General features: G+C 27.9%; 2 protein-coding genes across 4 annotated transcripts in view; both read left to right on the forward strand.

Annotated features, from left to right (window-relative positions):
* The window catches only part of brun (trafficking protein particle complex subunit brun), a 91024-nt gene extending 90465 nt beyond the window's left edge, over positions 1–559 (forward strand). For all 3 annotated transcript variants that reach the window (XM_075360996.1, XM_075361014.1, XM_075361006.1), the window contains exon 23: positions 392–559. In XM_075360996.1, the coding sequence (XP_075217111.1) occupies positions 392–535 (144 nt within the window). In that variant the 3' untranslated portion in view covers positions 536–559. The remainder of the gene's footprint in view (positions 1–391) is intronic.
* Positions 421–14192, forward strand: LOC142317630 (uncharacterized). The gene is made up of 3 exons (XM_075354188.1): positions 421–559; positions 3841–3967; positions 13750–14192. Exons 1-3 carry the CDS (start codon positions 557–559, stop codon positions 14190–14192), a joined length of 573 nt encoding a protein of 190 aa, XP_075210303.1. The 5' UTR covers positions 421–556.
* Positions 14193–14475: the final 283 nt, after the last annotated feature.

Below are 14475 nucleotides of genomic sequence, written 5' to 3' on the forward strand. Positions count from 1 at the left end.
TATGTAACTGCAGATTTTTTTTTAAAGGAAAAGTTCCTTGCATAGAAAAATAAAATTTGTATGAGAAATACAAATTTTATATTGTGGTGGTTCACAAACTTAAAATGTAGGGACTTTTCATGAAAATACTTTCTACATCTTTTCAATTATTAAAATAAAAACTTACAGTGTAAAAATCCTCATGAAGATCAAAACATTGAAAGCACTAAGTAATATGGTATAAAGTTTAACTTTTTTGTCAAACTTATGCCAATATTCTGAACATGTTCTGAACTTTTTAAATCTGGTAAAATAGTTTCTACTATTAATAAGTTTAAATTGAATTCAAAGTTTTATTTTAATTTTTTAAGTCCTACTCTTTTCACGATTATTTTTTTATAATTTCTTTCAGGTTTTGGAACATGGTAGTGCTTATCATGAATGCAATGTAGTATTTTTTACTCCTGGGCAGTATAAAGTTAATATTCAGTGCATTTCAACAGAAAAACACATATGGAAACTAATTCCTCCTCTGGATATTGAAGTTTCAAAATGAAGAAAGTTTCAAAATAAAGTAATGGTATGTGAAATGCTTCATTAATATGTCATATATTTAGTGTCTTGTAACAGGGATTGATTGCAATTAAATTATAAACTTCTACCTGTTTTATTTATGATTTATCTTTAATTCAAACTGATTTTATCCTGTCACAAAATTGGATTAATTTTTATTTATTTTCATTTACATAACAAATTACATAGTACGCAGAATGTTGAAAAAATGATTACTGTAATTATTTTTTTTTTTAGATTTGATTTACTACATTATTTTAGACTTATCATATTTTCCATAAAACTCAAAATAATCACATAGGTTGGTTACTAATGTAATCATTTGTTCTTTAATAATAATAATAATGCAAAGTAGCTTTTTCTGATTGAATAATATATTAGTAGAAAGTTCACTTAGGTCGGATTACAAAATGATTGTTGCCTACATAATAATTTCATAATTTCTGTTAAGTACAATTAAATTAATGCAAAATTTTCATTACTTTTTTTAAGAATTTTTTTGTGTAATTGTTATTTATTTTTCAAACTTTAAAATCGTTAATGGATACATGGACATAGATTTCATATTTAATTATTCAATGTGACCTATGTAACAAAATTTATTAAGATTGAAAATTTGGTATAAACAATCTTTATGTAAAATTTGATAGAGTCAAATCTTTAGTCTTGTTTTAAGATTGATATTTTATATCGAATTTTAGAGAAATAAGGCCGAAGAGATTGAAATATTTCTTTTCAATGAGTCGCCAGATTTTTCAGAACATTGGCTGACCAACCAGAAGCCATTTCTGTGCTTGTTAATTTCAAATTTACTGATGTTATTTATAGAGCTTCTCATAAAATGGGAGAATCTCAGTTTTTATTATTACCTCTTAATAAAGTTGAAAGTTTATGTTATCATGGAAGAAATTGTTTTTGAATGCTGTAATTCTATGCCCAAGTTAAAGATAATGTTGATGGTAATTTTTAGATCACCTTTTGATTATTTTGAAACTTTTCTACATACAACTATGGGAAACTTTTTAAAATTGCTAATAAATTCAATGGAATAGTGTGTAGTGATCTTAATATTAATTTTCTAGACAATTCTACTATTCTAACAAATGAACTATATTAACTCAGTTTTAGCTTGTACGTCTAAATATTTCATTCTCCCTGCCAGCTAGAATTACAAGGACTTTGGCTATCTGTATAGACAATATTTTTACAAATTGACTGAAAGATAATTTTCAATCCTTTTGTGTATATTACAATCTTTCAAATCATAATTGTCTTATTGCAGTAATATTATTTATGACATATCATAATAATTGTCAAATTGCAATAGTATCATTTATTATAGATATGTGTGACAAGAAAATGAATACTTTTATTCTTTCAAAAAGGTGGTGATAATAGATACAGTTAGAAACTTGAAAACCTTGTGAGAAATAAATTGTGAAAATTATGATTAAATTAGCTTTGCTGAAAGATTTAATAATTCTTTAGTGAGCTTCAGAAGGCTTTCTTTCTAGCTTGCCCTTTTGTAAAAGAGAAATGCATGGATTACTAAATAATTGTAAAATCTAGCTCTAAGTGAAGAAATCTCCATGAAATGTCTAAATATAATTTTTCTGATTTTCCAGAATTATTTGAAAAATTACAAACGAATTTACAATTATATTATGATCGTTAAAAAAAAAACTTGTGGGTGTAATAAAAAGTGAAAGATTTGAAAATAAAACAGTCAGATAACTTCACCAAAAATACAAAAGAACTTAACTTCCATTATCTCATCCCCTATTCACTTAGCAAAGGAATTACCTTCCTTCCAGTATTTCAAACAAAGCCATTCATCATGAATAGTTCTGTTGATGAATCAGTATTTTTATTTCTTGTTATATCCATGAAAAAAAATTATAAAAATTGTTATTTAACTTTTCTCAAAAAGCATACCAAATTAACAAACTTTTAGCATGGTTTTAGGAAAAAATTTATCTACTGACAGTCATTTCCCAGTTTTTGAAAAATATTTTGAATCCTGTAAATAACAAAAAGGTTCCATTTTCAATTTTTTACGATCTTCAGTAAAGCTTTCAACAAAGTACCTCATTTTTTACTAAAGAAAAAACTTAGTAAATATTCTAGTAGAGCTGCGTACAACTGGTTAAAGTCATACCTTAATAACCGTGCACAAGGAGTTTAAATTTCACCTCAGGAAAGTGAGCTCTATTCTTTGCTTTTTTTATGGTTTATCACTGACCTGCCTCAAAATCTTTCCTGACCTCCGTTGAGGGAAGATCTTGTGATGATCCAGGTCGTCACACCACCCTCTCCATTCCTAGCCCTATCTTTTAGATTCTCTAAACCTGATAACACCTAATGAAGTGGCTAACTTATGAATTTATAATGTTTAGAATTACATAGTTAAAATATATTTGTATTATATAATGCATGATGACATTAAGTCCAAGTATGTTCCATCATTTACTACATTTATTATTTCTTTACATAAATTTATACGCAGGATTTCATAAATGATACTAAGGAATCAATATTATTTATTTATAAGAATCACTAATGGATTTTGGACAAATTTATCTGACGTACAGAAGAAATGTGTTTACATAGAAAAAATTATAGTGTTAACAAATTAGTAAGATTATGACAAATGTATTGAGTGGATTACTGTGAAATAATTTTTTTGTGTTATTGACGTGTATCTAACATATTGAAATGTACATTTTGCTCCATGTATATGTCTGAAATATATAAATATGTTTATAACTTTTCTGCTTATGTTATTGTCTCACTTGAATTTCTACTGAATTTTTAATCACTCTCCTCGCGCTGTTCCTCTGAACACACACACACAGTGGTTTCATAACCACTTGAAGATATATGACTTACAGCAGCATTTTAAGAGAAAATTTCTAGAAAAGATCTTGGAAAGTGACTCATGTTTTTTATTATTTTATAAAAGTAATTGTAAATTTGGATCAATTTGTCATTAAAACAATAATAGTTTATGTTATATTAATTATATAATATGAAAAAAAAACTCTTTGTAAAATCGCTATACTATATAAAAAAAATTCTGTCATTTTGCTATATAACATGATTGCCATGGTTTCTGTTTTAAACTAATCTCCAAAGTAATTATTAACAGGTAACAAAATGGAAGATGTAGATATTATTCAGGATAAATCAAAAAAGGTAAAGTTTTAAGCAAGTTAATTTATTAATTACAGCTGTTTTTTTTTTGTTTCAATAAAATTAGATTTTTAAAAATTGTTCATTATTTTACAGAAAGAATTAAAGGGAAACCGTGAGGATCAGAATGTATTTATTGGACATCAGATTTTCAAATTTCATAATGGTGATATTTATGTTGGCAGTTTTAAAGCTACCATTAAAAATGAAATCTTTAAACATGGTACTGATTTTTTCTATACTGTAAATTAAATTACTAATAAATATACTGTATTTGTTAATGTAATCTTTTTAAGTTTTATTTTTCTAATTCACATTAATTTTCTCACTTAGAACATATTCACTACTTTTGATTACACTAATCAACATAAAATTTGGAACTGAAAAGGGAGTACGTGTTCTATATAGTATTTTACTTGGTAAATCTGAATATGTATCCATGAACCTGAATCTGAAAACAACGTATCACGTAAAGTTCTTAAGTTACAAATCCTTAAATTTATTTGTTTCATCATTTATGGAACAAACGATACAAATAAGTTAGTAAGTCTGTAGATTTGCTTATTCACATCTGATGTATATTGTGATGCATGCTGTAGACCTATATTTAATATATAACAGTCGAGTGATATCGTTTCATGTCAAGCCAGACATGTCAGTGAGTCACGTAATGAAATTTTCTTCAGTATGAGTTCAGCTCTTGGTATGACTTACTGTATTCTTTAGTTGTGGTAGTGGTTTTATTATGCACATACTATAAAGATTGTTTCATAAGTGATGCCATAAATTTAGTGAAAGATTTTTATGACAGAACAACTTTTGGTATTGAACATAGAGATTTGTTAAGTTGAGTGTGTGCTTGTCCGCGCATGTGTGTATATGTGTGTGTATTTCGCGCTGAATTTTATTGAATTATAGAAATCAAAATGAAAATTTACTGTAATACTTTAGAAGAGATAGTTTAATATGTTCCTGCCATGATGTTAGGGGACTAATGTCTAACTGGACATTGAATGTGTTATTCATGATTGGCGTTTATTTATAGACTCATCGAAAAGAAACATAAAGGTAGTGTTGTTGCATAACTCAAATAAATTTTCTTCTATACCAGTAACACATGCTGTAGAAATGAAAGAAACATAAGAAAGTATGTCAAAAATTTTTAAATCTATTAAGGATGATGAACACTCATGGCGAATCATTGCTGATCTGAAAGTGTTAGAGATTCTTCTCGGTCTCTAGAGTGGCTTTACAAAATATAAGTGTTACTTGTGTTTATGGGATAGTCAGACTATAGATAAACAATACGCAGTTAAAGACTGGCCAAAAAGAAATCAGTTTACCCCAGGAAAGGAAAATGGTTTAATATTCTCCTTGTTGAAGCAGATCGTATTATATGTATGTGGTTATATGTGTTATATATGTATGTGTGTGTATCTCTACACATAAAACTAGGCCTGATGAAGAATTTTGTAAAAGCATTAGATAAAGATGGAGACAGCTTTAAATATTTAGCTGAGGTTTTTTCACAATTAACCCTTTAACTACTGACCACGCAACGATTGCTTGGTTGCGATGTTGCAATATGGTGCGGAGTACGCAGGGTCTTTTTTTGTAAAACAGTAGTTGTGCAAAATTCTGCTCACCTTACATAGCTGTATTTTGTTGATGCTACGCTTCATTTAGTGTTTGATTTGTGTACATTTCACATCATCTGGCATTGCCAGATTCTGAAATTTATCAAATGTAATTGAATTCTTAAGATCATTTCCTATCACTACTTCAGTGAAGGATCGGTTTGAGGATTGAAATGTTATTGGCAGTGTCATAGTTACTATTAATCATATTTCTAGTGGTCCTCTGACCTAAAGGTGGGAAATCACCATGGTCTAGTTCTATGATTTGTCTCTCAGACCTGGGGATCTCATAGGTATGTTCATTAGAGCATAACTCTGTTCTTTTCTTTCTAGGATGTCTTTATAGACCCTGCAACCTTTATAATTTGTAGAGTGATCCTCATGGCATAATAAAGCACAAATTACGAGAGTACTTCTATCTGTCTTCTGGCAGTCAGTGGTCCTGTATCCTGTATCCACCTGCACACTTCACACAGCAGTGTGGTCTCATGCAGTTATTTTTAGTGTGACCTTACTGCTGTCACTTCATACATTGAATCAATCCTGGAGTAATCTTTGGAGCTTCAAATCTAACACAATAGTTAGGTATATACTTTATTCCAAACACATCCCTATTATTATCCCTAGGGTCTATGTTCATGAAAAAGTGGCCAATGGTTCTTTTGTTACTCCGTGGCAAGCGTTTATGATGCTCTGAACTCTGTGTCCTGACTTTCAATCAACTCCTGTAAAACTGTGATTGGGATCGAAGGGTGAAGATTCTTTAACACCACCCGGAATGCCCTCTCATCACATCTATTAAGTACATAATATTAATCGATTAGGTATACATCCTATTAAGTTATTTTCGTGAATCACATGAATTATTTTCTTGTAGCTCTCAATATCCTTCAACAGCAGTTGAAGTTGTTTATTATTTATTATTCTTTCATTGTATTCTGTCTTGTCCACCATCAATTCCAACAGCTCATATAGCTTTATAATATCTGAAATACCATAACTACTATTGGAGGAGGTCTAACTTTTTTCTTTTGTGGAACAGTACTGTTGGTGTCCTCCATTGGTTGATGATCAAATCGATTTGAAAGAGGTATGTCATTTTCAAGAATTTTGCTAATTACCATTAATGTGCGTAATACCAGTGCCATTTGCCATGGTGGATCGACTGTAATTGAGTCTACAATATCATAATCGCTACTAATCTCCAAGGAACCACTCAAATTTTCTATGATCTCACCTCTGACCAACTTTCTTTGCGATGACTTCCATGGATCTCTTTTGGAACAATTTAATGGTCCATACTTTGTTTACCTGCATATTGTTGTTTATATTTACCACTTTGCAGCTGCTGTTTACTGATCGGTTGTTATTTCGATCATCCTGATGCTGATTTCATAGCAATGCTTCGATTGCTTGGTTATTAGTCTAGCCTAGGCCTTACCAGTGTAAGTTAATCAGACAGTTCTGATTAACTAAAAAATAAAATAAAATTCAAACATAAATCTTGCACATTAAATGAGTCAGTTTCTAGCTTAAAATCACTCTAATCATTCTAATAATAAATTGCAAAATTTCAAAAAGAATCACAAAGTAAAAAAATAATTGAACTGTATTAGTGAAAGACAATTTGGTAGATTTTATCATCAAAGAATGTAAAAAAAATCTTAATACCATTTTATATTTGTAATCTTTTTCATCCATACTATTAAATGAGTAAAATTGAATATTAAAAATCTGATGTGGTCACCACATGACTTCCTTGTACACCTATTAAATTACATATAAATACTTCTTTCTGCACTTCATTTAAACTTATTTCATTTGAAAGTTAAATATGATCCTCCAGTTCTTTAATAAAGTGAACAGTTAGACAATTGCTCAATAGACAATATTGATCAAGAATATGGTTCATTTACGCACCTTTGGTAAAAAGCATGCAAAAATGTCATTTTCTGAATAATACAATAAGAAGACAATTTATTAAACTAAAAGTAATACAGTTACAAATAAATTATTTTAATTTTGTTTTTTTTTTATAAAAAAAAAATTAATTCCTTTGCTACAAATGAAATTCTTGAAAAGATTTTGATTGTGGGTACATTTTATACACAAAAAAACTGAATAGTTTTTGCGTAGCTTATGACTTCATCTAACTTTTTTCACATGTTCTGAAATAATGTGTGCCCTATTTGATCATAATGAACAACTTCTGGTAAAATGTTTTTGTAACTGACAACTCTTGGTTGCCATTGGTGGTGAAGGAAAATTTTTACTTTTTTCTTCATACTTGGCAATGTTTCGTGGTATTTTTATTTCTTTATGCTTTATCAGTGATAATACAAGAAAAGACCTAAAATCAATTTGACTGATTTACTGTTATTTGCAAGTGTGTATATTTTCCATGAATTTACTGTAATAGAATCGGTAGCATTTATAAACAATGACCACTACCATTTTTTTTTCATGCACTCGAATTCTATAATTCCCGATACCATTGTCATATGAATCAACGCCACCCATATTTTAGTACAGTACATTTTGCTATCATTAATGGCTGAGCAATCAGTGATTTTTTTTTTCTTCAGCTGTACTGTTTAATATTTCTATATATGCCAATTGTGGTTACTGGCAACTGTCACCACCGCATAATCATTCCATCTAGCAACTGTGAAATTTGTTTTTTCAATGGACAATTAGGAAGCCTATTTTCTCTGATAGCGCCAGTCACAAAATATCCTTTTTCGTTCAGTAAATTAGCAGATAATTTGAAGAAAAGAAATTGTCAAAAAATTCTATGCTCATTAGGATCAGTTCAATATTTAACAAATCTAGTACTACTTGTGTCTGAAGATCATATTCAGATTTCTCTTTGTTTGTACCTCCGTATAAAATAAATTGGTATAAATATACCCATCTGAACTACACAAACACTAAAGCTTAAATCCAAATCTAATTTGTTTTCCCTTAATAAACATTTTTGCTGAATGCTTACCAAAATATGGCACCATTTCTTCATCAATGGATAAATTATGAGAAAAAACAGCAAATTGTAAATTCGGTTTGCTGACAAACGAAGAAACTGAACATTGTATGAAATAACGACATCTATAAAGATAGTAAAATGATAGATAAAACAAAAATTTAATGATTCAAACATAAAAATAGCAAAATGCAAGATTGCAAAGTTATTTGTAATGTAAGAATAACAATTTTGCATGCCTAGCGTGTAATTCATTACTCCATATGCTAAAGGTGCATAATTGTACTACTATTTTTTAACAACTAGTATTTTCATGAACTGAAGAATAAAAGCAACACTTAAGTAAATAGAATAGAAATATTATTTTTACAAGTATATTGCAATCATATACTGAAGGGGTTACACGACCTCTTAAAATACAGTAGGTCGACATGTAAATAAACTCGCAAATTAAAAACCTTTAACCATGTAATTTTTTTTTATTACAATACGTAAGAAAGTAAAGGCAAATTGTACAAAATGCAAAACTTTTGTAGAAGTTAAAAAAAAAATTTTTACAAAAAGGTTTTGTTTATGCACCATTGGCAGTTAATCGATTAAATTTAAATATAAAAGCATCAATTTGCGTGCGTTTTCAACCACACCTATCAGTTTTATTGAGATCATAGACTCATAAAAATCCCAGATAGTAAGAAAGCTAATGTAGCTCGCTAGTGTATTTCACATTTGCAAAGGTCACTAGAAGATAGTGTGGCTTAGTGATTGGCTCTCAAAAGGTTAAAAACTATATCTTAGAAATCATCAGTGGAAGACATGTAACATGAAAAGTTATTCTTTATTTGAGTTGAAGCATACCAGGTTAATCATGATCTCATATTCTCTGGTAATGCTTTAATATGATTCCTAGATAATTACCATTAACAGTTTTTAACATTTTCCTTGTTTTTAACAGTTTTAAATTTTGTTGGATTACAGTAAAAATATAAAATAGAGCACAGAAGTTATGTCTAAATTTTAGAGAGGTCTTGCATTTTCTTACTATAAATCAGATGGGGAGATTTTATACTAACACCTGCGTTACGTTTATATAAATTAAATAAAAAGTAAAACCATTTTATTTTTTATTTAATAAAAATGTATTGAATGTATATTTTTTTGATAAAACATTATAATTTTAGATAACTTTTAGATTTTTATTGTCTTCTGTCACTTAACTGGTTTGATGCAGCTCTTCAAGATTCCCTATCTAGTGCCAGTTGTTTCATTTTGGTATACCTCTACATTCTACATCCCTAACAATTTTTTTACATATTCCAAACATTGCCTGCCTGCACAATTATTCCCTTATATCTGTCCCTCCAATATTAAAACGACTATTACAGGATACCTTAATATCTGGCCCATAAGTCTGTCTCTTGACTAGATTTTTCCAAATGCTTCTTTCTTCATCTATTTGCCGCAACACCTTTTCATTTGTCACTTTATCCACCCATCTGATTTTTAACATTCTCCTACAGCACCACATTTCAAAAGCTTCTAATCTTTTCTTCTCAAGTACTCTGATAGTTCAAGTTTCACTTCCATATAAAGTTATACTCCATACTTTTAGTTAATAAAATCAAAAATTAATCATGTAAAATTAAACTAAAAATTTTTAATTAAACTACACATTTTATGAGAAACAAGGAAAAAAATTGTATTGGTGTTGCAAAATCTAATAAAACAAATTGGTGCTACTAATAAGGTAATATGGTAATACTAATAAGTAAATAATGAAAATATTCAGTGTGAATGTCAATGCTAAAGCCTGTACTTGGAGAATCTTTTTTTCTTTGTAGAATCTAATGTAGAAAAAAAATTTGTTATCACTTTTTGTTATATATCACACCAATTGATATTACATAAATCAATCGATTTTTTTAATGACAGACTGAACCAAAAATGGTAGATACAAAGTTGTTAAATGATATTATAAGCTTTCAGCTACATTTGTTTTATTTCATTGATAATTTTACATAATTTCCATCACTGCTGTCACAATCAGTTTTTACTATTATATACTTCCTACAGTTGGGTGACTTAATGATATTAATTGTAGGATACCTACTACTTATTCTTCATTCTTATGTGTATGGATTGTATAGAAATAAACAACTTCTTAAAAAAAAATTGTGAAGTACAGAAAAAGTTTGAATTCAGGTGAGCACAATACATCTAGATACAGCTTTATTTAAAAGTGTAGGGAAAAATTAATAAAAAAAATGAGAAAATTGTCATTTAAATATAAAATAGGAGTCATATTTTTGAAAATTTTAAAACAAAAAAATTATAACAAAATGTTAACATTATAAAAAATGACTATCTACAAAAATAAATGGGCAGATTATAACATGCATGAGTGGCTAAATTAAAAATATAAAAACAAAAAATTTGTATTCATAAAGAACATAAAAAATTGAGTTTTGAGTAATAGAAAGTGTTAGAGGAAGAAAAAGTAAAAATAATTGCATCTACATTAAAGTATAATACTTTTATGTAGAACTATATATAAAGCTTATTGAAACTGAAGCTGACGTAGTAGCTATTTGGCATATGGTAATATATCTTGTGGAAACAAGGTTGAAAGAACAAACTGGAGTTTTAAGGTTAGTAAATAACAAAAGGGATGGGTAATTTGAATTATTGTCAAGAGTAAACCTGGAAGTTTGGATGTAGTGATGACAAAAATAAATTAATAGATTTATCTACCAAATACAGTCAACATCTCTCTGCAAATGTTACATTTCCTATTATGATAATTTATAAGCAGTTACAGAACGATGTACAGATGTTTGGCCACAATGAATATTGTGGCCAAACAAATTAATAACATAAAATATGGACTAGTAAAATTTAAATATATTTATCTGTACCTAAGATGAAGTAAGTATATGTGTTTGAAAGGTTGGGAAAAACTTAAAGAAACTTATTTTATTGAGAAACTTGCAATAATATAAGAGGGCTCACAATTATTAAAAAAAATTCTTTTGTGTATTTTAGTGATGATTTGAGTTAGTAATCATGTCAACAACCATGGTAATACAACTAAGAGAATAATTTGTCAGGAATGAGGCTGTATTTGGGAAGTAAATTTATTGTATTATAAAGAAGCCTTTGGAAGCATAGCATTTTAGACAATGCAGTTTGGATTTGTAGGTTAAAGTTGAATTAAGAGACCTTGATGGAAATTTATGAAGTGTTCAACAGAGATCAGATAATAAACACTGCGGTATTATTAATGGTGTACTATGGTGAGGTTACTCTATACAAAAAGAACTCTCCAAATGGACTTAACAGTGAAGATATTGGCTGCTATATGGAAACTGCAATATGGACAGAAAGTAGAGGTTATAGGTGAGCATATTACTTGGTAAAATACCATCAGAGGAAGGTACAGCTGATGCTGCTATAAATGTTTTTCAATACCTTAAACCACTCTGAAGAAGAGGAATCAAGCCCTTGTTCTATTAGCACAGAGTAACAAATGTAGAACTTTAAAGAAAGGATTGTGTAGAAAAAACATTTTTTTTCTACAAAAAAAAGCTTTATTTCAACTCTGATATAAATATATCACAGTTGGGGACATACGCTACAAAAGTTTTATAACAGAATAAATACCTTTGATTTTTTCATACACGTTTTAAAGTTAACATTTTGATAAAACATTTTTTGTATATACTGCATATTAGACAATGAGAAAGAATGGAATTACATTTGTATAATTGTAAATTATATACATCTTGGAAACTTAAGGAAATGAGTATTTTTTTTTTTATTCACTATCATTAAAATGTGAAACATATTGTATCAAAAAAATGTTAACCATAAAAATATTAATAAAACAAAATATTATTAATGGAATTAGAATTCCACTAATTTATAGAGAACAATTAAAATTAATTGTTCAGTTTGACTAAACCAAACTTTTGAAAACCTATTCAGAATAAGTTGTGAATAATTACATAATTTGCAGTGGTAGCAATTTAATATTTTATATACATGTTATTAATTTTTAAATATTGAAAAATTCAATTTAATACTAATGGGCAGGCCAACTGATGTCATGTCATACTCTTAAAGTGTTTAAGAGTATGAAAATACTTTTATTGGCAGTGCTAGTGGTAGCTCAGTCTAGTTAAAACAAAATTTTATGTCTTTTATTCAAGACAAACATAATAAAAATGTTGATTCAATAAAAAGTTTTCCAGCATTGCATACTACTAATCACTATTGATGGCTACAGGATCACCATTGATTTTTTCAACAAAAAAAAGGTCTGGTGGTACCTTGCACCAGACTGATACAGGATGACTATATGGTTCTGAATCAGTGCCCTCTTCTTGCCATTTTTTAACCTCAATAACAAAGATTTCTCTAATGAAAAAAAATCAACAAAATTCACGCTATAATTATATTCATACAATCATCGTAAGATATTAAATTTTACAAAATATAAGATATCTATGTCAATATAAGATTTGTACAACAAATGCTGGTTGATTGGATATATTAAGATTATTTAACAATAATGGAGTTAAAAATACATGAAGTACCTAAGTGAACACATTACTTCATGATATCTGACATTTAGATATTATCTAAATGTGCTTTAACATTATCTCAAATTTATTTGTGCTTCTGGCTTAACTAATGAAAACTTTTCATAATAAACTAGACAGTTCTAAACACTTTTCTATAGTTGAAGGATTGCCTACTATTCATAATTATATTTATAACAAAAGTTTATAAAATTAAAAAAATAATCTACATAGGAATGACAGAAATTAAAAAAAAGAATAACATTTACAAGCATAAATATATAATAAACAGTAATCTAATTATGATGATCACATTAGGTAATAACATAAAATTTAAGTAGAGAAAACACGTCACTATTACAAATAAATAAATTTAAGTCCCTTACTCATGAGAAATTAGCTGTAGCAACTAATATATAATTAATGAACAGTAAAATTTAAAAAAGGATGGTCAGACTAGATAAATACATTAATGTAATGCAATATACATTTAAATTAACTCAAATTTTGATTTAAAGATATATATTCAAATTATGATAATAAAAATAATTATTTCATATCTGCAACAGAATTGTAATGCAGCAGAATGATTCATTTCATACCAATAACTGAAATGGTAAATGTTTATCTGTATATTTAAAATTATTTTGACTTTGTTTTCAATCTATATTTCCACATATATATTTATATGAGAATATATGTATATCCCTATGAAGCATGAAGCAGATTTCTACAGAAGTGTTAAAAATATAATAAAGAAATAAATGGAAAAATTAATACTTAACAAATGCAACAAAATAATTTTTTTCAGGTTATGGAAAATACTTTTGTGAAGATGGTACCAGTTATTCAGGTGAATGGTATGAAGATCAGCTTGTAGATGCATTTATTGTATTAGGTGATGGTGGGTTTTATGAAGGACCTCTGCAGAATTTTAAGTTTTTTGGAAATGGGATTTATAAAATGTCTCAAATAGGTTCTTTGTATATTATGTTTGTTAATAACTATCCTTCAGGTAAAATTATTCTGGTCGATCAACATGGATTTCATTGGCAAGGAATGTCTACTGATAAAAAAAATGAAAGCATTCTGTATCCTGTTAATTATTTTAAAATAAATGCAAAATATACAAATCAATATAAGCATTTCTCTGAAAATAATATAGCTAATGTTGAACCAAATATTAGTAAACTTACAAGAACAAATAGTGAAGAATCAAAAGAAAGACGTAGCAAGAAAAGTAATGAACTATAAAAAACACAAAGGAAGAATGTTGAAGGTTGATTAATCATAAAATCTGTCAAAATCATCTCAAAAAGAAAGTTTAATTTTTTAAAATGTCTTGTATTATTTTTCATTTTAATAACATTAAATTAAATTCCTTATAAAATACAAAAATATACAAATAAAATAATGAATCATTACTATTTGCATACTTGTACATTTTTTAACAAAATCTTTATTTATAAAAAGTAGTAGTAACAAGTATAAAATTATGGAAATTAAAACAAAAAAACAAAATTTAGAAGCAAAATTA

Source organism: Lycorma delicatula, chromosome 1, assembly GCF_047948215.1.
Source record: "Lycorma delicatula isolate Av1 chromosome 1, ASM4794821v1, whole genome shotgun sequence".
In the NCBI taxonomy this organism is placed as follows: domain Eukaryota; kingdom Metazoa; phylum Arthropoda; class Insecta; order Hemiptera; family Fulgoridae; genus Lycorma; species Lycorma delicatula.